Consider the following 23,202-nt stretch of genomic DNA (forward strand, 5'->3'; position numbering starts at 1 on the left):
AGGCTGTGAACTGTGCACTCTGGTGGCTGAACACACGGGGTAATGGATCACAAGGGTTCCCAGAGTGGTACCCTGGTGCAAGTTCCATGGGTGGGTGAGATAGGGTTTTAGGTGGGCACACGCTTCTCATTTAAAGCATTGTACTTCCAACATATTTCTCTGTACAGCCATCTTGAATACAGCAACAATGACATTTTCCACTTGCAGTAGTATACAAACTGTTCTCTGCCCTGCTCCCAAATCATTACACACACAACCACCTTCACATATGGTAAAAGCGATGGAGTGAGGAAGCCAATGACCTGTTAGGGAAGCAGGTAGCTAACTCTAAGGGAACAGGGAGGGGGCTCCTGTGTGTCCTGCAAGAGACGGGGAGTTGGTCCAGCAGTCATGAGGTAGAGGAACAGCAAAGTCTGGACTCAGGAGCATATCCTGTTAAGGAAAATGAGAGACTCCAGAGAGGATCCTCAATGAAGCCGGAGAGCTGGGGAGGTAAGACAGAGAGTGAGCGGGAAGGGCCCTGCTTTGGGGAGCTTGACTTGATGCGCAGGGCCGAGGAGCCCTCATCAGCCTTCCGGTTAGAAAGCCCAGTCTGACGGCGGCGGTGGTAGAAACAGCTTGGGCATCAGGCATGTTCCTGTGCGGAGGGGGTGGGGGGGGGGGAGGGGGGGCTGCTCTGAGGTCAAAGCGCTTCATCTCCGCAGCCTGGGTTTCCCGCTCTGAAAACGAGCGCGAAACTATGTAGACCTCCTGTTCTGGGGAAGAAATGAAGGGTACTTGACCCACAGGAGGTGCCCTTCCCTGTCCTTTCAGAGGCAGGGACACACAGTTCTGAGGTTAAAAATCCACAGGGTTAGAGAGCAACTCGGAGCTGGTTGCAATGGTGAAAAATCTCCGAGGGAGCTGGAGGACGCGGTGCACTGCGGGGACGGGGACCACCGGAGGGAGGGTGGAGAGTTGTTTGGGTTAAGCCGCGGCGGGTGGAGGTGCGGCTCAGTCCCGGCGCAAGAAGCGCATTTCCGTCCCGGCCCAGTCCGGGCTCCCTTCCCAGGCGGGTCCTCCCGAGCACCTTCCGGGGCGGACCCCGGGCTTCGGCGCCCCCGCCCCGGCCGCCGGCTCTCCTCCGCAGGCCCGCCAGGGGGCGGCAGGGCTCCGGGGGCGCGCGCTGCCTGGGCGCGCCCGGCGCCCCTCTCTTCGCTCCAGGGCTGGGGCCCAGGCGGGCGAGACGGGCCGGAGCCCCGGGGCGGCGGGCCTCCCTCCGCGGCGTTCCCAGGCGGTGCAGACGTTAACTCATGCCTGCCCGCAGGGAAGGGGGAGGACGGGCGGCTGGCAGGAGGCCCGGGAAGAAGCGGGGAGAGCGGGCCCGAGCCGCTCCCGTCCTTCGCCGACCTCGGTCCGGCCGCAGCTCCTCGCGAGGCTCCTGCGGGCCGAGGGTGGCGTTCGCAGCCCGGGTCTTATCGCTGGCGCCGGGGCTGGGCGGCCGCTCCCCAGGAGCACCTGGGGCCGAGGAGGCTGCCGGGCGGGCCTCACCGTGGGCGGAGGGGCCCCGCGCGGGCCGGGGGAGGCCATGTCGGCCCGCGGGCCGGGCGGGGGCCGGCGCTCGCGGGGAGCCAGGCCCGACCTGGAATGAGTCAGAAATCACCTTGTTTAATTACACATTCCCGAGGCCGCCGAGTGCGATAGGGGCCTTTTGAACTTGCCAATTAGAGGTGAAATATCACCTTCTAATTTAGACGGGCTTAATTCCGTCAAGCAGAAATAGCAACAGCCCTGGGCTCGGAGATGGGATATCAAGTCTCTCTCCTGGCACGTCTGGGGTGACGCGACCAGCCAGGAGGAAGGGCGCAGAGGGAAGGGGACTGTGAAGCAGCTGCTGCTCGCGCTCTCACCCTCACCCCACTGGAATGGGGGGACGCGATGTGGAGGGGGAAGCTGCCGGCCCGAGCCTGGGGGGGAAGGGAAGGTCCCTAGCTCTGGGTGGGCGTATATCTGAGCAAGGGAGCGGCCCACCGGGGTCCAGACTCTGGCGTGCCTCTGACCTGAGGAGACTTTCTTGGGGGTTTAGAAAAGGAGGCTGGATCTGGGAGTCTGGGAGGCCTTGGGGGGGGGGGGGGGGCGGGGAAGAGAACGTCTGGCAGGCGGAGGGAAGCAGGAAAAGTGGGCAAGGGCCCGATTTGGAAGGGGCGTGCTAAAGCCTGTTTTGCTGCCCAGGGGGTGGTTAAGCAGGGAATCTGGAGTTGAGTCCAACTGCCCAAGCTCCAGTTTGAGATAGGTAGTTCACTAGCTCCCTAACTTTGCCGTAATCACTTAGGCTCACCAAGCTTCATTCCCCATCTGTAAAATGGACTAGAAAATATCTGTCTCCTTGGATTGCAGTATTACATGCAGTAGTGCAGGTAAAGGGCCTGGCATGTGGAAGCAGTCAGTACTTGGTAGCTGCTGTTCTGTTGAGGGCGGCACTGCCCAATGAAAAGAAATCTTCTTGTTAGCCACATTTTTAATAAAGGAAAAGGAAGCAGGTGAAATCAGTTTTAACATATTTTATGTAACTCAGTATATTCAAAGCATCTTTTCAATATATACTCAATATAAAATTATTGAGATACTTTATATCCTTCGCTTGTACTAAGCCCTGAAATCTGGTGTGTATTTTATGTTCTTGGCACTTCTCAATTTGGACTAGCCTCATTTCGAGTGATTAGTAGCCACATAGGGCTGTGCAGTGGCACAGGATTAGGGCTTTGTTTTTAATCCTTTTAGCAGAGATCCCACACTTTACAAAAAAGAGAGAGAGAGGAGTGGGGACAAAATCTTGCACAGAACCCCATTATATATACTAGAGAGGAATGACTCTGCTCTGAAGTTCTTCTAGATCACCTCTCCCCACACCCCCTCCCTGGTGGTGTTCCCCTCATCACCCCTGCCCCCAGCACTTTGAGACCCTCTTGCTCTGAGCACTTGGCTGTTATGCAAGGTTGTTAGAGAGGATGACAGCATTTCAAATTTGGGCTTCACAAATGTTGTTCCAGTAGGTCCTCACCACTCCCTTTGAGGCAGGTAGGAACATCATACATTCCACCACAGGTGAGTAGACTCAGTCCCAGGTTATCTGATTACAGGGTGTCACATCTCCCACCCCCAGCATCCTGTGGTCTCCCTGGACAGGTTCCCCTAGGTGACCATCAGGCAGTTCATCCAGACCCTGAGACCCAGGAAGCATCATCCTCACCATCCTCACTAATGTGAAATGATGCATACACTGTGCTCGGCACTAGGCTAAGCACTTTATATTTCTTGTCTTCTTTAATCCTCCTGTGAGGTACTAAGAATTATTAATGCCATTTAAAAAAAAGAAAATTCAGGGGGCACCTGGGTGGCGTCCAACTTCAGCTCAGGTCATGATCTCGTGGTCTGTGAGTTCGAGCCCCGCCTCGGACTCTGTGCTGACGGCTCGGAGCCTGGAGCCTGCTTTGGATTCTGTGTCTCCCTCTCTCTCTGCCCCTCCCCTGCTCATGCTCTGTCTCTCTCTCTCTGTCAAAAATAAAAATAAACATTAAAAAAAATTAAAAAAAAAAAGAAAATTCAGGCCCAGAGACATTAAGGAACTTGCCCAAGGACACACAGCCAGGATGCAGTAGTGCTGGGACCTGAACCTAGGGCTCTTGATGGTTGTGCTACATGTCAGAGCATGGGACCTCCTCCAGGTGGATAGTTCCTCCTCAATGACACGGTACACCGAGATTTTCTGGAAATCAGACTCCTATTCTTTACAGAGGCAGCTTGGGGTAATAGAATGGTTTTGGAGACTCACTCTGCCACTTACTGGCTCTGTCTGAGCCTCAGTGACCTCAACTGTCAAGGGAACTAACCCAGGTGACTTGCTATGTGCCAAGCCTATTCCCTTAATAAGTGGGAAGAAGATCGATTCCTCATGGAGAGAGTTTTACCTTTAGAAGCCAGCATCACTCCCGGGATGGTTCCAGGGCAGGGCTGTGGACGATTTTACCCCTTTACCTTTCAATAACGTAGGCCTGATCCCTACCCACCCACAGCACAGGGGTTCCCATGTTACCCTGCTCTGAAGGGCCAGTCATCTGGGAGCAGAAGTTAGAGTTGGAGCAGCAGGCCCCCAGGGTGGTCCAGGAGAACCAGGTGGGAGAGATCAGAGGCCAGGTGGGGAACTTTAGCCCTGAGCAAGACCTTCCTTTCCAGGCTAGCGACTGATGGGGGCTGCCTCAGCACCCCTCACTATAGTCCATCCACCTAGGCAGGCTCAGGAATGGAGGGAGGCTGCCCCAACATGTTTCCCAGGATAGGAGGAATGAGGCCTCTTTCCAGAGGCTCAGACTGTGAGCTGAGGTGAGGCTTCTGGAACCTCCCTGGCTGGAAGAGGAAGCTGGCTGGAATATGTGTGCAGGCTCCAAAGCAGAGGCAGCAAACCTGAGAGATCTGGGTTTTGAGGGCCCAGGCCTCAGAGGGCCTCTGGTGAGCAGCTGCAGTGCTCTTTGGCGTTGTCACCCCAAAAGCGTGTTCAGCTCTCAGGGAGCAGGAAGAGGGGGTTCTAGAACTGAGGCAGTACATTCTCGACCTACACTCTGACTTCCATGGTAATTTCTGCACAGCCACTCAGACATTCTCGGTTTCCACTAAAGTGATGTGGGAGAGCATGGGTGTCCCAGAGGCAGCCACAGACTGGGGTGAGCTGTCCCCCCGACATCTCTGCCCAGGCTTCCTCTGTGCGGTTCTCTTAAGACCCCCAACCCCCGCCCCAATCAAACCAAGGTGAAATGTTCCCCCAGTACAAATCAAGCCAAACTCTTCTTCAAGAAAACAATTGCAGCTGAACATGAAACCTGAACCTGAAAACCCAACTGCCCTGTCATCGGCTCTGTCCCCAAGGCTGGACTAGGTCCAGGTTCAGCAAACACATTTGAGGCATGTCAGATGTCAAATCGCTGGTCAGAGTGCAACCAAAAGCATCTTCCAGGCAAGGCCAAGCCGACCCGCTCCCACCCTCTTCCCGGCCCAGAGGACTCAAATATGAGGCTTGCCTGGCACCCCCGCCCCCCTTTCCCTGTCTTCTGCAGGCCTCTGGCAGCCAAGGCCTGGCCGAGCCCCACCCCACACAGCTGCAGATATTTATAGCTATGTCCCTTTCCCAGCCCTGTCCCAGCTCCCGAGGGCTCTGCTCTGGCTGTTCTCTATCTCCCTTGGCTCCCTGCTGCAAAATCAAATCTGGGGCATCAAGAAGTTCAGGAACGTGTCTTCCATAGGAATTGGAATTGTACTGCTCTGATATTAAGCCACCTTTTACAGTTTTCTGGCGGTGGGGGCGGGGGAAATTGGGGGAAATGAATTCCTGATACATTTTCTTTGGCTATTTTTGCCTTGCAGCGCCCGCATCTACCTACAGCCCATCCCCAGGGGCCAATTACAGTCCAGCTCCCTACACCCCCTCACCTACCCCTGCCTACACCCCCTCGCCCGCCCCCACCTACTCCCCTTCCCCGGCACCAACCTATACCCCCTCGCCAGCCCCAAGCTATAACCCTGCATCCTCAGTGACCTACAGCGGGGGCCCTGCGGAGTCTGGCAGCCGCCCACCGTGGGTGACAGACGACAGCTTCTCTCAGAAGTTTGCCCCTGGCAGGAGCACCACCTCCATCAGCAAGCAGACCCTGCCCCGAGGGGCCCCTGCCTACACCCCAGCAGGGCCCCAGGTGTCCCCCCTGGCCAGGGGCATCGTTCAGCGGGCTGAACGCTTCCCAGCCAGCAGCCGGACTCCGCTCTGTGGCCACTGCAACAACGTCATCAGGTATGGTCCAGCCTTGGCCGTGAGCTGGGGTGCTAGAAGGGCAGTGGGGAGGCTCACCCATTCTCTGAGCCTTGGGGGGGGGGGTGACAGGGGGAGGGAGGGCAGGTATAGGAAGAAGGCTGCGGGGCAGCCTCGGGTACCTCTGGCTTGCCACCTAGTCTGACCCCCTTTGAGCTTTAGCTTCCATACCTGTGTGACACCCACATCCCTGGGGAGTTGGGAGAATTCCATGAGGTAAGTGAGTGAAGCTCCCAGTGCAGTGCCTGGTGCCAGGACCTCCCCCTTGGGCTAAGGCCGGGTTCTGGGAATTGTTGGTCTTGTTGTCAGTAGGTTTATAGGGCATTTTGCAAGCTGGCTGACAGTGCTAGTTTTGACCCAGCTTTCCTTCAGGGTTGCTTCTGGGTCTTTCCACAGACAGGCCTGTGCTGCTCAGGGCTTTGGTGGGCATCTACTACACTAAAAGGAAAACAAGTCATTTCATGGACCATAGGTGATACTTGTTGGAACATAGTGTGTTTATAGTATGTGTGTGTTTGGGAGGTAAGCTTATATATGTGATAAATACATTTTTATTTAAAAATAAAGTAACACAGAAAAAGGAAAAAGAAAGAAACAAAGTACACTTGCTCACTAGAGAACAATTAGAAAATTCAGAGAAGTGGGCCATGTGGGTGGCTCTGTCGGTTAAGTATCCAACTTCGGCCCAGGTCACGATCTCATGATTCTTGAGTTCAAGCCTCGCATCAGGCTTTGTGCTGACCCCGCGGGGCCTGCTTGGGATTCTTTCTCTCTCCCTCTCTCTCTCTGCCCCTCCCCAACTTGTGCTGTCTCTCTTTCAAAATAAATAAATAAACTGAAAGATTAAAAAAAAAATTCAGGGGGCACCTGGGTGGCTCAGTCAGTTGAGCGTCTGACTTCAGCTCAGGTCATGATCTCGCGGTCTGTGAGTTCGAGCCCCGCATCGGGCTCTGTGCTGACAGCTCAGAGCCTGGAGCCTGTTTCAGATTCTGTGTCTCCTCTCTCTCTGCCCCTCCCCCGCTCATGCTCTGTCTCTCGCTCTCTCTCTCTCTCTCTCTCTCTCTCTCTGTCAAAAATAAATAAACATAAAAAAAATTTTTTTTTAATTCAAAAAAGTAAAAATTTAAATTTAAAGCATTTCCTTGTAGTCCCACTGCTCCGACTGCTAATCTGGAACTAGGCAACGCAGGCTCATATACTGGGTCTACTGTACTGGCCTTGAACAACTTACTTCACCTCTCTGTGCCTCAGTTTCCTTATCTGAAAATGGGTACTCTAATTCTACTTCTTAGGATTGTTGTAAGAACTAAATAACTCAATAAATGCACATTTCCTCTTAGGTAGTGCCACAGAGTCAGCGCTCAATAAACCACCATTGACGTGGTCATCTTTGCTCTTCATATTATAATTATCAGGCATCAACTAAATGGATATTCTACAGTATGCTTCCCTGGTCCCCTACTGGCAGATATTTGAGCTGCTTTCCCCTTTCTCTTTATTGTAATTGATGCAACAACGAATATCTTTTTGCATAGAGCTTTCTCTGAATTTCACATTAGTTCGTTAGAACAGTCACAAAAGTCAGGGTTATGGGGTCACAGCATGAATACTGTTGGGGGGTCCTGAAATATCTGGTCTCAAGCTTGGTGCTGTTCTCTGCTTCTCCAGGGGCCCCTTTCTGGTAGCCATGGGCCGTTCCTGGCACCCGGAGGAGTTTAACTGTGCCTACTGCAAGACCTCCCTGGCGGACGTGTGCTTCGTTGAGGAGCAGAGCAACGTTTACTGCGAGCGCTGTTATGAGCAGTTCTTTGCCCCAGTCTGTGCCAAATGCAACACGAAAATCATGGGGGTAAGTGGGCAGCATCCCTCTCCTCTGACCCTGTATTTTCCCCGCCAGTCTCTTCCCATCCCCAGGATTGTGGGGTCCCCTTAGGAAGCCAAGAAGGGGCTGCTAACAGAGAGAGAACAACTCTCTATCCCTACAAGGGAGTTGGTTTGCCACCAAGGGACTGGGGAGCAAATGAACTTGAAGGGAGAGATGGTTACATGCCCCGGGCCACACAGCTTGAAGCGTTGGCAGAGCTTCTGCACAACAAGTTATCACTTCATAGACTGACCTTGCCATGCACCCACATATGGCCTTGACCCCCCCTCCCCATGCTCCTTTGGGAAAATGGCGGCCATAAGCAGTACTTCCTCACCAGCTTTGATGGAAGGGTTAAGAATCACAGCTTAGGTAACCACCTTCCAGATGATTCTGACACAGAACCTGGTACCCAGCAAGTGCTGCATGAGCAGGAACTCCCCTGCCACTGCCCTCACCCCTCCACTCCCAGGCCTTTCCTGAGCACGTCCAAGGCCCACTTAGTCCTGCTCCTCTTTGGGATGCTCCAGCAGTAGCCAGGGCCTGGTGAGGGAGAGCAGGCCCAGCTTCCTCTCTCCCCGGGAGCTTTCTGACCTGAGCTGAGGCTCTTTCCCCCAGGAAGTGATGCATGCCCTGAGACAGACATGGCACACCACCTGCTTTGTCTGCGCAGCCTGCAAAAAGCCCTTTGGGAACAGCCTCTTCCACATGGAAGATGGGGAGCCCTACTGCGAGAAAGGTAGGACCACTGTGCTGCGGGGAGGCCTGGCGGTGTGGGAGAACGGGGCAGGTACGGGGAACTCCTGCCTTTGTCTGTTCACATGGGACCATCAGGAGGCTCCAAATGGCAGAATCATGGTTTTCTGGGAGTCGGGTCTATAGCTTCTTTTTTCCCCCCCACATTCAATCTTTGCTCCCTTCCCTGCACCAAATATGTGGATCACAGGTGGCATCTTGTAACCACTTGGGAACCCTTCAGATGATTTTGATCTGGAGACCACAAGGTCGAGTCTGAAAAGGCTTTGGCTCTGGACTTCGAATTAGGTTCTGTCCCAGGTTCCACCTTGGACGGGCTTTGTAACCCTGAGTGAGTTATTAAACTTCTCTGAGCCTCACTTTCCCCATCTGTAAAAAGGGGGCATATGAACACCTGCCTCATGAGTTGTAGTGAGGATTTAACCTGAGAAAGTGTGTAAAGCATCAAACACGTGAAAGCCCCTTTCCCTGCCCCTCTCAGGTTCTTCCAGAGTCCTATGATCTCCCTGTCTGAATTCAGAGTTTCTCTTTTCCCCAAATGCTACATTTTACCTTAAACTTGGAGTAAAGTATTGTAAATTCTGAAGACAAAGCACTCTACTAGAGATTTGCTGTCCTGGCTAATCAGCCACTCACTCACTCATTTATGCATAGCCTGCCTTTTTCAGAAGAGGGTTTGAGGCAGGTTCCAACAAAGGTAACGTGGACATGAAGGTTAATACAACAGAACTAGAAAATCAGCACCAAGCAGAAAAGGGAAAAGCAAGCAGGCTGATTGTGAAGAATAACAGAGCAACAGTGACTGGGCAGCCAATTTGAGGGCAGAAAGAGAAACACAGTAAGTTAGTTTACTTTAAAATCAGAAAGGAGAAAACATTCCAGTTCCTCAAGGGGAAAAGCAAAGTAGACTAAAACTATTTTCCCCTGACAATAAGTTAGAAAAGAAATTCTTGGGTTCTTGTATACCGGCAAGTTCTCTTTCTAGCTCTTATTAATTGAATGACTTAGTTACTGAGTCATTCTGTGCCTCAGTTTCCATATCTGTAAAAGGGAGCAGATAATGATGTCATTTCCTTTCTTATGAGTGCGTGGTGATAATTGTTAGATAATTAGTAGATAATGGATAAGTGTGCAGTTGTGTCAATACAAATTGCTATTATTCATTGGCTGAGAGCATTACAACTTCCATAATTTGTGTCTGAGGCTTGCAAAAGAACGACAGATTTCCACTATCACCACTGTCCCTCTCCATAGTAACCAGCCCCCGCCCCCCGGCAAAAAAAAACTAATGGACATTTGGGTTGCTTCCATTTTTTGGCTATTGTGAATAATGCTGCTATGAACATGGATGTCCATAGATCCTGTTTTCTTGTTTTTTAAGTTTATTTATTTATTTTGAGAGAGAGAGAGAGAGAGAGAGAGAGAGAGTACGTGGGTGAGGGGCAGAGAGAGGGAGAGAGAGAATCCCAAGAAGGTCCTGTGCTGTCAATACAGAGCCTGATGTGCGGCTTGAACTCACAAGCCATGAGAAGTCAAGAGTCAGACGCTGAACGGACTGAGCCACCCAGGTGCCCCTAAAAGACCCTGTTTTCAATTCTTTGGGGGTGTATACCCAGAGGTAGGATTGCTGGGGTCATGTGGTATTTCATTTTCTGAGGCTTTCAGGAACTTTCATACTAGATGCACCCTTTTACAATCCCAACAGTGCACAGAGTTCCAATTTCACTCCATCTTTGCCTACACTTGCAAATTTTGCTGTGTTTTTTTGGTAGCTGCCATCCTAATGAGGGTGAGGTGGTATCTCTTGTCATCATTTTTATCAGCAACTTGGAAGAAGACACAGAAGGGAGAATGCCAGAATGATAGGATCTAGACTCAAAAAGATTTCATCAATTGCCATGATGAGCTGACACTTTTATATATGATACCTTGCACGTAAGTAAGAGAGGTAGGAAGGTCAGCCCTTCATGGGGGGGCCTGCCCTGGAGCAGTGACCCAGAATGGTGGGGTGTCACAACCACCTGGGAAACTTTAAAGATATAAAGAACACCTGGGTAGCTCAGTAGGTCAAGCGTCTGACTGTGGCTCAGGTCATGATCTCACGGTTTGTGGGTTCGAGCCCCGTGTCGGGCTCTGTGCTGACAGCTCAGAGCGTGGAGCCTGCTTCGGATTCTGTGTCTCCCTCTTTCCCTTCCCCTCCCCTGCTCATGCTCTTTCTCTCAAAAATAAACACTAAAAAAATTAAAAATTAAAAAAATAAAGGTACTAGAAAGATCAATTCTCAGACCTACAGATGCAGAATTTCATCACTCTCCCCCCACACAGATGATCCTATATTCAGTTAGGTTTGAGAATTGAGGTATGATCCCAAGACCAGCAGTATCAGGATCAGAGAAATGCAGATCTTCGGGTCTCACCCCAGATCTGCTGAATCAGAAACTCTGAAGGGTGGGGCCCAGCAATCTGTGTTTTAGTGAACACTCGAGATGATTCTGTTTGAGAACAACTGCTCTAGGAAAGAGCTAAGCCCTTTTTCAACAGAGAGCACCTGTGATTTGGTGGATGGAAACCCTTTTACAATAGCAATAAAATCCATTAAATACAGGGTATGAATTCAACTTGGGGCATAAAAGAGTAAGTCAAAGAAAATTATAAAGACCTAATAGGAGAAATGAAGTAAGAAATAAATAAATGAGGAGCTAGATTATGCTCCTGGTGGGAAAGACCCATACACAAACTTACTTCCAATTATATTCTCATTGTTTTAGGATAAATGAGAAATATATTAACTTCAAAAAAACGTATTAGGGCCAAGACTTGTGCTACCAAATTTTAAAACAAAGTGGCAGGCACTTCTTAAGACCATACAGAATCAAATATAAAACAGAAAAACCGATCAGTAGGCAAGACTAGACATTCCATTTTAAGAGCTTAATCTTAGGCTGCTCAACGAGAAAAGGAACCAGTATATAATAAGGTTTTCTGAACATTTCTTTTGTTTTTCCATTCATCATTTATCCATCAAGTATATGCCAGTTCCTATGAAAGACACTGTGCATTGGGAATGGGTCTTTGTCCTCAAAAACCTCAAGCAGATACATCATCATGTGATATGCCATCACATAAATGGATAGTCCAGCGATAATGATTGAATGGATGAATGAATGGATTGAGAAGGCAGGGAAGCCAAGAGAAGCCCCCAGGAAGGTCATCTTGTCTCTCTTGGTTGAGGTAGAGGATGAAGGCTTCCCAGGAGGAAGGCCTGGCTCAAAGGATTGTAGAGATCCAAGGTAGACAAAGTGGGGATGGTTTTCCAAGCCCAGGGCCTGGTTCATACACAGGCATGATGAGGTAAAGGAGAGAGACAGAGCCCAGGGCATCTGGAGGCTGGGAGTAATGAGAGAGAAGTCAGAAGCGGGGGTGCAAGGCTGGCCCTCCCGTGGAGATGGGGTAGCCTATGATCCTGTTTCTCACCCACACTAGTTCTTACAGAGCACAGAGTCAACTGTAAACTGTAACTTTGTAAAGGAAACAAAATAATGTTTTCTTTGCTCTGGTGAGGTGATAGATTTCTGCCCATCAAACAAATTAAGAATCCTGTCAGAGATAGGATTAACAGACTGTGATATTTATAACGACATTTGCATGACAAACTGTAATTAAACCCCAAAGGGAAAACCATACATTGGAAAAAATACGCAAGAGATATAACTTATCAAAGCTCAATGGCAAATAGATAACTGAAGACCGCGTAAAGTTGTGGAAAGAGAATGAACTTTGGAGTCCATCAGGCTCCTACTGCTTGTGTGCTGGAACCTCTACGGCCAGTTTCCTTGTCTTTAAAATGGGAATAATACTTCTTCACAGACCTGCTGTGAAGATTCACCAAGAAACTTAGGAAAGCACTAATATCGGACCAGTGCCTAATAGACACTTGGATCACGTTTCCTTCCCTCCTTTTATCATTTATAAAGACATTCACAGTAAGAGCCACTATTTCTGAGTGTGCCAAGTACATTCACATGCATTATTTTATTTAATCTGTACAACCACTCCACAACTTAGGTACTGAAAGATGAGACACTGAGGAGATGGGTGGTTTGTCCCAGGTATGAACAATTCCTGAATAGAGCTGGGACTTGGGCTCAGTGCTTTCTTTTTTCAGAACCCAAGTTCATGGGGCACCTGGGTGGCTCAGTCGGTTAAATGTCCAGCTTTGGCTTAGGATATGATCTTGCGGTTCATGAGTTTGAGACCCACATCGGGTTCTGTACTGACAGCTCAGAGCCTAGAGGCCGCTTCAGATTCTGTGTCTCCCTCTCTCTCTGCCTCTTTACCGCTCATACTCTGTCTCTCTCTCTCTCTCTCAAAACAAAAAGAACCCAAGTTCGTAACACCCCGTGGCTCACTGCCTCTCCGCATGTGGCCTACAATGGCAAACAGGCTCACTGTCCCCAAGGAGAACTGAGCAGAAAAATGATAAAATGAAAAGCCAACTGTGGAGAGACAAGTGTACCTCTAGGGAAATGAAGGCTTTGTAAAAGGTATCTAACTTCTCTAAAAGAATCTGGAAGAGTTCTACAGTGAGTGCAGTGGAACAGCTGCCCCTGGGACCCAGACAGGCAGCTCCTGAGTTGGAGAAGGATGGGCCCACTGTGTCTCAGCTGTGTGACTCTGGTGAGCCTCAGTTTCCTCATCCACAGAACAAAACAAAACAAAAAATGATTATAGTTCCATCTCTGAGGGATGTTTTTTGAAGATTAAGTTTATTCATTGACTTACTGATTCACTGGTTCATCTATTCATGCATTCATTCAACACGTATGTGTTGGGTATGGATTTGTGTGTCAAGCACTGTGTTGAGGGTGGAAAGAAAGCTAATACAAACTTATACATAGACCATGACATTGAGATACTAGTAAATAATACTATCTATGTGAGAATGCTTGGTAGGCTGCAAAGCATTATACAAATAACACTTGGTATTATTATCTCTTTGGCTGGGGTGGGGGATGGGGGTCATGTCTTAACATAGTAGTTCAAATATTGTTTCTAGTAGTGAAAATTCGTTATCAACACAAATGCCCAATGACAGAAGAATTTCCAAACAAAGAACATACTATAATTCCTAAAAATGTTAAGGGCTCTCCTTCTTCCAAACTAAGCATAGCTATTGGGAAATATGATTTTTTTTTCTTTTTTGGGATTGGTTGGTTTAGGCTATAAAAGCTGACAGAGACAGAGGAGAAAATCACCCTGCAGAAAGTGAGTGACAGATCCAGAAAGTGTTTGCAAATCAAACCAGCCAAGAGTGGCAACTAAGCCTGAATCCATACAACACCACGACAAAGTATTGAAAAGGAAAGAAACCCAATCATGTAACTAAACATTTGTCTGCAGGATGACAAGTAACCAGTTCGGTTGTACCCACTGCCCCAGTTCAGTGATATGGGGTGCTCTTCTGGCATTGGGTCAGTGCGTCCAGGATGCTTCTCCCAGCCTGCCTGGATGCCAGGTCCTCACTCTGCCTTTCATTTCAGACTACGTCAATCTGTTCAGCACCAAGTGTCATGGCTGTGATTTCCCTGTGGAGGCTGGAGACAAGTTTATTGAAGCCCTGGGCCACACCTGGCATGACACCTGCTTCATCTGTGCGGTATGTTTTTAGCCTGGGGTTCTCACTTTCTGAGAAGGGGCAGGAGGGACCTAGTGGGGCCAGGTGACCAACCCTCTACACCCCTTTCAACTCTGCCCTTCTGATACTCTGGTCATTTTTAAAAGCTGGCAAGTACTGTGATGCCTTGATATGTCACAGTCAGGCAAAGTTTTATTACTAATAAGTATGTATAAAGCAATGTGGCTTTGTTACTCTCCATCTCATAAGGACAGCAGAGTGTCCTCCCAGGGTCTGTCAGACCAGCACCTGGCCTCACCAGCAGTGCTCTCAACAGTTGGGAGCAACGACGTGAGTTCGAGCCCCGTGTCAGACTCTGTGCTGACAGCTCAGAGTCTGGAGCCCGCTCTGGATTCTGTGTCTCCCTCTCTTTCTGCCCCTCCCCTGCTCATGCTCTGTCTCTCTCTCTCCCTCAAAAATAAATAAATAAATAAACAAACAAATAAATAAAATACTTGGGAGCAGTGAATGATGCCTGGGTTAAAATAGAGATGGTTGGTTTCCTATGGTTATAAGATGTGTTAGATATGATGAAGTGATTTAAGGGTTTTCCCCCAAATTTTCGCCGTGAAACACCAGATTGTAGCTTGTTGACTCTTCCTATGAAAAGCTGAGATAAGGCTTTTTTTGAGAGAATCTTTAGGAATTGGGGCTGAGTATCATTTTATTTTCCTAAATGGTCTTGTTCTTGATATATAGTTGCCAGGAGATAAACCCTAGATTAACTATTAACCACGTGCCATTTATTTCTGCCAAACAGCCAGGTCATTTTTCCCATGAGATTGGCACTTTCCTTCCGAGGGCTTCAGGTTGGGGAGGAGACACAGCAAGAAGTCACCGACATTTAGACTCTGCCTTAGATTTAGGGAATATTCAGCCCTGAGAAAGTCCTGTCATGTGAGTCTGCAATTGCCTGAACTTTATTTGGGAAAATTAATGTGCTGCTACTACTTTCTTTTTTCTTTTCTTTTTTTCAAAACCAGAGCTGCCAAGGTAAAGTGTGGTATGTATCAAATGTCCATGCAGTTTAAACTTGAGCAATTTTTATAGACTGAGGAGATAGGACAACCCTCGCCATGAAGTTTACTGCAATGCGCTTCAGGTTTCCGTGCCTCCATTCATGGGGTGCACTGTATTGACTCGGTGTGTTTGTTTGCTAGGGCAGCTGCAACAACATACCAAAATCTGATGGCTTCAACAGCTGAAATGTATTCTCTCACAGTTCCGGAAGCTAGAAATCCAAATTCAAGGGCCACGTTCCCTCTCCCGGCTTCTGATGGTTGCCAGCAATCTCTGACGTTTCTTGAATTACAGCTACGGAAATTCTGTCTCTGCCTCCACGGTCACACGGCCGCCTTCCTTCTGTGTGCCTGTGTCCTCACATGGCGTTCTCCTCTGCGTGTGTGTCTCTCTATACGCTTCTCGTTTTCTTATAAGGACACTGGTCATATTGGATTAAAGGCCCGCCTTACCCCAATATGACCTCATTTAACTTACATCTTAATTACATCTGCAAAGATCCTACTTCCAAATAAGGTCACCACTGTGTCCCTGCGCTGGGTAGATTGAAGGTACTGGAAGTAAGGACGTCAGCATATGAATTTGGGGAAGGAAACACACAATTCAATCTAAACACTGATTTTCCAGCTTTTGGAATAGATTTTCTCCTTGCCTTTTAGGGTCCTTTAAATACATCAGGTCCTCCCCTCTGCAAAGGAGTAACAATGTGAATATATTGGCTTTTGGGTTGTCCCCTACAGAGCCATGGCTCGGCAAGGCACATAGGGCTGTCTGACCCTTATATTCAAGCCATGGCTTGTCTTATCCTAAGATGCTGCCTGCAAGTCTGGTTACCCAACTTCCAGAAGAATCCAAGTGACTTGGAGAAGGTCCAGGGCAGACAGTGGCACAGAAGGCCTATTCTCTGAGGGCAGGATAACAAGAGGTCTGTGTCACATGGAGGGGTGAGCATGGGTCTCCTCCCTCAAGCCCACTATGTTTGGCTGAGGGTCACAGTGGCATAAATCCCAGAGAGAGACCAGAAGAAGCAGTAAAGCATGGGGTTGTTCAGGTCGAGATTGCAAATAAATTCCAGTCAGGTGTGAGAGACCCATAGCAGTGCCCAAAGAATCCACCCAAAGAAGCCAGGCTCATCCTGTTCTTTGGAGAATCAGTGTGGTGAGTCATTACATCTTCCTCCAAAGTGGTCCTGTGTGGCGCTTACTGCCCTGTTTAGATATAGCGAAGTGAAGCACGGTTTTGGTTTTAAGTTTTGGAAAGCAATCTTTTGATTGGAAAACTGTGAGGGTCTTTTGTGGGGAGGGGGTCCTTTATCCACCACTTTATATTTCCAAATCACCTTTGATGAGCGTATTATTTTCCTATAACTTAAAAAAAAAAAACCTAGTAAGAAAAGAAGATCAAAAACTAGCTCTCCCAGCTGATATGCTGTTTTCCTATCAGTTAGATCTCAGGAGAGCACATAACTTTAGACTAATTCAATTTACCAAATATTTCTTGAGCTTGGGGACTACAAGAGTATCCCAGAACAAGTCTCCACCTTCAAGGAGTTTGGAATCTTGAAAGGAAAGCAAAGCTGACGTATATGAGCAATTAAAGAACAGGAGAAGACAGCCCCTCTATAGTCCCATGCATATAAAATGATGGCTGAGAAGGGCTGTGTGGGTCAGGATGAAGGTTAAGCTCCTGTCTGGCTTTGGCACTTGAGTTCCAATGGAAAGGATGTGGGACAAAGGTGTCTTACTGTGGCCCCTCTTTTCCTCTAAGTCTTGTTGGGTTTCTAGACCTTCCTCACTGGTGTGGGTATCAGGAGGGGGGCGGGGGACAGTGGTGTAACTTTTGTAGGAAGCCCTCATAGGAGCTGTTGTAGCTGGCCCATTTCATTGCCTTCCAGCACTGTCCATGACCCCCACTCCTTCCCAGTCAGGCCCTGATGCCACTTGACCATGGAGCCTGGGGGTTGGACCATCCCTGCTGTGCCCCTCTGCTGAGTAGTCTGAGGATCTCCACCATGAAGCCACCTTGTATCCCATACAGGGTCTCCTAGCCCAAGACAATGAGCATGACCTCTCTATGATGTTTTCTGACCTCAGCTCCATCTCTTACCAATGAGTCACCCCTGAAGCTCTGGCCCTTCCTCACTTCTTGGTCTTTAGTCCCCAACACACTCTCCAACTTATATCAAAGTTCTCACAAGTAGCCAGCATAGTCCCAGACTAGAACAGGAACCCCAGATGTTGACAGGCAGCTCCGTGAGAACTCACTCCAGAGCTGCCTTTCTGTCTTCCCTGAAACCAACCTCACTGTTGGATTTTGGGCTTGTCCTCACCAGCAGCTTGAGGTCACAAAAGAGCGTGGTTACACTCAATATCACTGTACCCACCTGGGATATTTTCAGTCACTTTTCTAGGTCATTGGTTTCTGGGGCCCATTGGCAGCCCTGTGTGATCCCAAGTATAACATCCTCAACTGGGTCATTAGGGACTTGCACGTGGGCCCACCGTGATGCCACTTTTCTTTCCAACTGTCTTGGAGTGGCCACATGCTCACTGACCTACACTCACTTCAAGAGGGTGATTTCTCTATCCTCATGCATTCTGTGTGGGAACTGCACCTACATTTCTCCTTCTGATGTCAGTGTCCTGAATGTGGTCCCCAATTTTCTCCCCATCTGAAATGTTCAGTGACCTCTATGACACTGGGGCCCATCCCAGCCAATGGGGCCCATCCCAGCCAACTGGGGCCAACCCTCCCAGCTGACTCTGATACATTGGCGTATTGCCCACCCAGGGCCAGCCTGTATATACGACTAGTCCAACAAACATGGAGGGCTACCTCTACACAAGTCCATAAGCCCAGAACAATTTCAGGTAAGTATAACTCCTCTTTGCTGTGGGGTGTAGGGAAAATGAGCTTGAAACTGGAGTCTTGGAGATCTGGACATGGAGTCCCAACTCCATAACTTGCTAGGTCTGTGACTTAAGCAAGACACTTGGCTCTCTGAGCTACAGTTCTTCACTTGTGGAATGAGAAAAAGTTATACCTTTCCAAAAGATTTTGTGATTAAATGAGATGATGTATATAGAGTGTCGGGTCTCCTGCTTGGCCCATAGTAGCCTCAACAAATGTTACTTAGCTTTCTTCTTTCTGTGATGTCTCCATCTTCAAACTGCCCTCATATGTTGTCATCATGTGGATGTATAATTTTGCCTTTTTTCATTTAATGTCTCCCTGCATACACTTTTCCATATTTGATTTATCTTTTGCATGATGGCATTCCATTGGAAAATGTACCAAAAGAATTTACTTAGTTACCTCCCTATAGAGAGATGTTTTAGTGGTTTTGAATTTTTGCTTCAGCACACGTTGTTCTGTGCAATAGTTTCTATAAGATAAACTCCTCCCCAGTGGTACCAGGCAGGCAGGCACATCTTTATGGCTCCTTTTCAGTGCCGCTGCCACATTCCCTACAGAAGACTGAGCTGATTCACCGAGCTGTGTCCCTAGCAGTGCACAAGGAGGCTTGATTCCCTTTTGTTTTTTTTGTTTTTTTTTTCAATGTTTATTTATTTTTGGGACAGAGAGAGACAGAGCATGAACGGGGGAGGGGCAGAGAGAGAGGGAGACACAGAATGGGAAACAGGCTCCAGGCTCTGAGCCATCAGCCCAGAGCCTGACGCGGGGCTCGAACTCACGGACCGCGAGATTGTGACCTGGCTGAAGTCGGACGCTTAACCGACTGCGCCACCCAGGTGCCCCTTGATTCCCTTTTGGCATCGTTGACTGTTGATAGATACTTCTTTTTTTTTTTTTTTTTTTTTTTTTTTTATTACTTTTTGGCTACAGTCATGTAAGATTAATGGTAGCAAGTGATTGGGGAGGTTTTGTTGGTTTGTTTGTTTTATCTCGTTAGATTAATAGATACCTAGTGGTCTCTCATGGAGATTTTGATTTATTTTTCTTTTACTTATTGATGAGGATCATCTTCTTTGATGTGTTTGCTAATTTACTAATGCTATTTCCTTGGATGTTAATCAACTCTGTGGATATTGACTAATGATTCTATACTGGTTTGTAATTTACTGGTTGTAAATTAAAAACATTTTATTTATTTATTTATTTTTGAGAGAGAGAGAGACAGAGCGTGAGCAGGGGAGAGGCAGAGAGAGATGGGAAACACAAAATCCAAAGCGGGCTCCAGGCTCTGAGCTGTCAGCACAGAGCCCGACGTGGGGCTTGAACTCACAAACCATGAGATCATGATCGGAGCTGAAGCCAGAAGTTTAACCAACTGGGCCACCCAGGTGCCCCTTTTGTAAATTTTGGATAGCATTGGTCAGTCATCTTCATCTTGCAAATTTTGTGTCTGCCATTTAATTTAATTGGAATTTAGTTCCACGTTCCTCTTTGGAAGCCTTAAATATGCCATAATTCGAACATCTACGCTGCTTACGTCATTAAGAATCTATAGTGAGGAGAGACAGGGCCTGCCTCACGGCCGTCTGTTCTCTGTCCCCAGGTCTGCCACGTGAATCTGGAGGGGCAGCCGTTCTACTCCAAGAAGGACAAACCCCTGTGCAAGAAGCACGCACACGCCATCAATGTGTAGAGAGCCCGGAGCGTCTGACGCGGACAGGCCGGGAGCTGCTCCTGCTGCTGGCGACAAAGGATTCAAGGAGGCTGATGTTTCTTTTTGGGGGGAAAGGGGGAAGACAGGAAGCTACTGAGCCCTTTTGAAGTGTAATTTTAGTCCTTCCTTCTGCACACAGATCGTGTATTTGCATAGTTCAGACTAGAAGCCAAACGAAGATTCCTAAACCAAGCTAGTAATTAATCCAAGGCTGGAGTTGTAATTCAGACATTCGGGACAAAATTCCAAGAACTCTAAAGTGAAAAACAAAAAGTCATCTTCTTGAAGTGATACACTTTCCCGAGGTCACTAGAGCAGGGACAGAGCTCAGAGCAGTTATGGAGAATCTGAAACGTTCTGTGGAGTTCTCTGGCAAACAGAATGAAGTGCCAAGCAGTGCTTGCTGCGGGGTATTTTTAGAGCCATAGCTGAGGGCTTGTTAGCTAAGACCGATTGGGCTTTCCTCACCAAAAAAGGAAGTGTTATTCTATTACTAGCGTCATGGAGCTACCTCTGAGCATCAGGCTTCTTCAGACCTTGAGCAGAGTCGGGCGTGCTGAGGGAGTCCAGGCGCCTAAGAGGTGTTTTCTGGGAGCCGCTGGGCAGCTGACAGAGCTTCAGGAAGGGCTCTGGCTCATGCTGCAGACAGCTGAGAAAAGAAGGGCCCTTCAGCCACCTTCTTTCCGTCTAAAACATCCTATGTCCCCGGAAGGTGTAGCTCTTTTTTGAATTTTGATGGGAAAGCGTAATTGGGTTTTTCCAGTTTTGCTCTGCTGTGTGTGAGAGGAGGTTTTAAAGCGACTCCGGGTTGTGTCGAGCCTTTGTTTTGCTTCATGAAGTTCGTGAGCATGAATGTTCGGTCTTGTGCATGTATTTCACTCCCAATCCCGTGACTGCTCACTTATGAAGTCTTCCTCAGCACCCCTTCCCCCAACAGGCTTAATGACCTGTGGACAAGAAGGGAGAGACAGTGTCTGAAACAGGATGGCAGGATGGGCTGAGAACATGCCCAAACTCTGGATGGGGAGGAGGAAACTTGCGTTCTGCCAGCCTCAGTAAAAACGCAAGTGTTGGTAGGACCTCCCACCTCCGAGCTGCGCCGTCCTTCACAAATGTTCCTTTAAGTGCAGCACACTGATTATGTACAGTTGTGTTGACTGCTGGAAGGGAAAGATGGACCGATACGTACTCATTTGCCATTTTGGCCGACGTTTTGAAAATGTAGGAACTGAGTTGATCTAGCAATTATTGAAATGTTTATTGAAATAGTCTTGAGTCTTCAAACTTCTTTCAAATGTTGGTGATAGTTTGAGTTAAGTAAGCATTTTAAAGCTGTTGGGTGATAAAGAGAGAAGCTTGTTAGTTTCTGAGGTTAGAAACGGTACCTTCTCTTTCCCTTTAGGATGCACTGTTATTACACTCATTGAACAAGGCGTTGAAGTAGGCAGTTTGACCGGGTGTTTCTCACTTGCACACAATCCTTAGGCACTCTTCCAACTCACTGCTACTTTCTCCTCACTCCTGTTTTGGATTTTCTCTTTGCATGTTTTATGAGAATGCATTAGAACACTTTTTCTTCTAAGAACTGAGGCTTCCAGGGGACTGCCTTTCTACCAGCGTGTGTCCCTTCTCCGTGAGGGAGAGAGAAACGGCAGGATGCATCCCTAGCAGGAGGCCCGTGTTTTTTCCCAAGGGTGAAGCCGTGTCCCCGAGGGAGCACCAGGAGGGACGTGAACGTGCTCCTACCACAGGGCCCTCCTTTTCTTCTGTGGTGCCTTAAGAAAGTGAATCTAAAAAGTACCAGACAGTAAAATCTGTTGGGAGTGACTGGAGATTTTTCAGGAGTTGCCAACAAGTACCTTGGAGCTTTCTGTTATTTTGGGAAAGTTCAAATATACAGGGATAAGGAGGTTGCTGACTGTATGGAAAAGCTCTAGGCAGGTTTTCTTTAAAAAACAAAAACAAAAACAAAACAACACATTTTTAGGGACTGGTCTCGAGGAAAGGAAAAAAAATGTTCCCTAGAGTTTAGAGTTTTTTAAAAGGGTTTACACGTGCGCGCGCAAACACAGACACAGACACACACACACACACACACACACACACACACACACACACACGTGATCACTACAAAGTACATGATCATTAAACAGAAAAGTGACGCATCTCAGAGGACAACTTCATCATTCAGAGGAGGTCATTGATCGAATCGGTTTTTCTACATCTCAGAGCTAGTGTGGATTCTGAGGGACTCTTATTTACCAAACACACAAAACAAATATAAAACCATTTTAAAGGTAGCAGAAAAAGAAGGTAGTTTTGAATATGGTTCCCTCGGTGTTTGCGAGTGTGGCGTAACTTTGGGGCTAAGGTGGGATCTATCTGAAGTTAATATCATGGATGTACTACAACATCAATTTTTAATACTTCCTGGTGGGGAGTACACTTTGGATCTACGGTTTTTGTCTCTTCATTGTTGACATTTATTTAAGCCTTATAAACATTAACTTTTTGCAATGGAGTGACTTGTGTCTGCAGTGTTTGTGTTAGGAATCTAGCTTGTATAATGTTAACTTTTCAACCCAGGTACTCTTGCTTTGGGATTTTTTTTAATTTTAAGATTTCAAAATCTTCAATGGTGGAATGTAGTGTGTTCGAGGTGTGTGCACAAAAATATTTTGCATGTTTGGGGTTGTTTTTTTTTTTTTTGGCCGGTGTGAATTCTACTTTTTAGCACAATAAAATCCCAAAAAAGAATGTATAAGTACAGATTTTTCTGTGTAAAGTTTTTTCACATGACACCAAAAGTAGATTATTTCTATATGGCCACAAAAAAAATTTTGAGACCAAACAAAATGCCCTGTGGAGAAGAAACACAAACAACTCACTTGCTCTGTTGGCTGTGTAGCCCAATAGTAGTTTTATTGCCTTGACTTAGACAAGGATATGTGAATAATGCAAATGTTTTGCATACAAAGGGAATTTATCAGGTAAAAAAACACAGTGAGGACCAGGCTTTGCCTTTTCTTTCTGGAAAGGTTTATTTATTTAGCTACTAGGTGATTAAATATTTCATATTTATTTATTTTTATTCGGTTCTAAATAGCTTCATTTCTAGAAACATTGCTATATTTTCTCCATATTTTTTGTTTTGAAATAAGCTCAGAGACAAATCCTCTCATGGCATTTTTTTTCTTTTTTAATAATGAAGACCTTTCTGAGGATACTACACTTAACAAAACCAATTCACTTTGGTAAGGTATTGTTTGCAGGCATTACTTAAAAAGAAAGAAAATTTTCATAATTTCTTTGATTTTCTTTAGCACGTCAATCAGATTTTAAAAGAGCTGTGTAATTGCAAGTAGAAATAAAATATTATTATAGTACTTTAAAAAATTTTTTTTTCAACGTTTTTTATTTATTTT

At 47.5% G+C, this 23,202-nt stretch overlaps 1 protein-coding gene across 7 annotated transcripts in view; it reads left to right on the forward strand.

Moving 5' to 3' along the window:
- LDB3 (LIM domain binding 3) overlaps nt 1-22,298 on the forward strand; it is a 64,159-nt gene extending 41,861 nt beyond the window's left edge. For all 7 annotated transcript variants that reach the window (XM_019813416.3, XM_019813415.3, XM_019813419.3 and 4 more), the window contains 5 exons: nt 5,395-5,815; nt 7,502-7,682; nt 8,316-8,436; nt 13,994-14,109; nt 19,667-22,298. In XM_019813416.3, coding sequence (XP_019668975.1) covers nt 5,395-5,815; nt 7,502-7,682; nt 8,316-8,436; nt 13,994-14,109; nt 19,667-19,756 — 929 coding nt within the window. In that variant the 3' untranslated portion in view covers nt 19,757-22,298. The remainder of the gene's footprint in view (nt 1-5,394; nt 5,816-7,501; nt 7,683-8,315; nt 8,437-13,993; nt 14,110-19,666) is intronic.
- Nucleotides 22,299-23,202: the final 904 nt, after the last annotated feature.

The sequence above is a fragment of the Felis catus genome, chromosome D2 (genome assembly GCF_018350175.1).
Source record: "Felis catus isolate Fca126 chromosome D2, F.catus_Fca126_mat1.0, whole genome shotgun sequence".
Classification (NCBI taxonomy): domain Eukaryota; kingdom Metazoa; phylum Chordata; class Mammalia; order Carnivora; family Felidae; genus Felis; species Felis catus.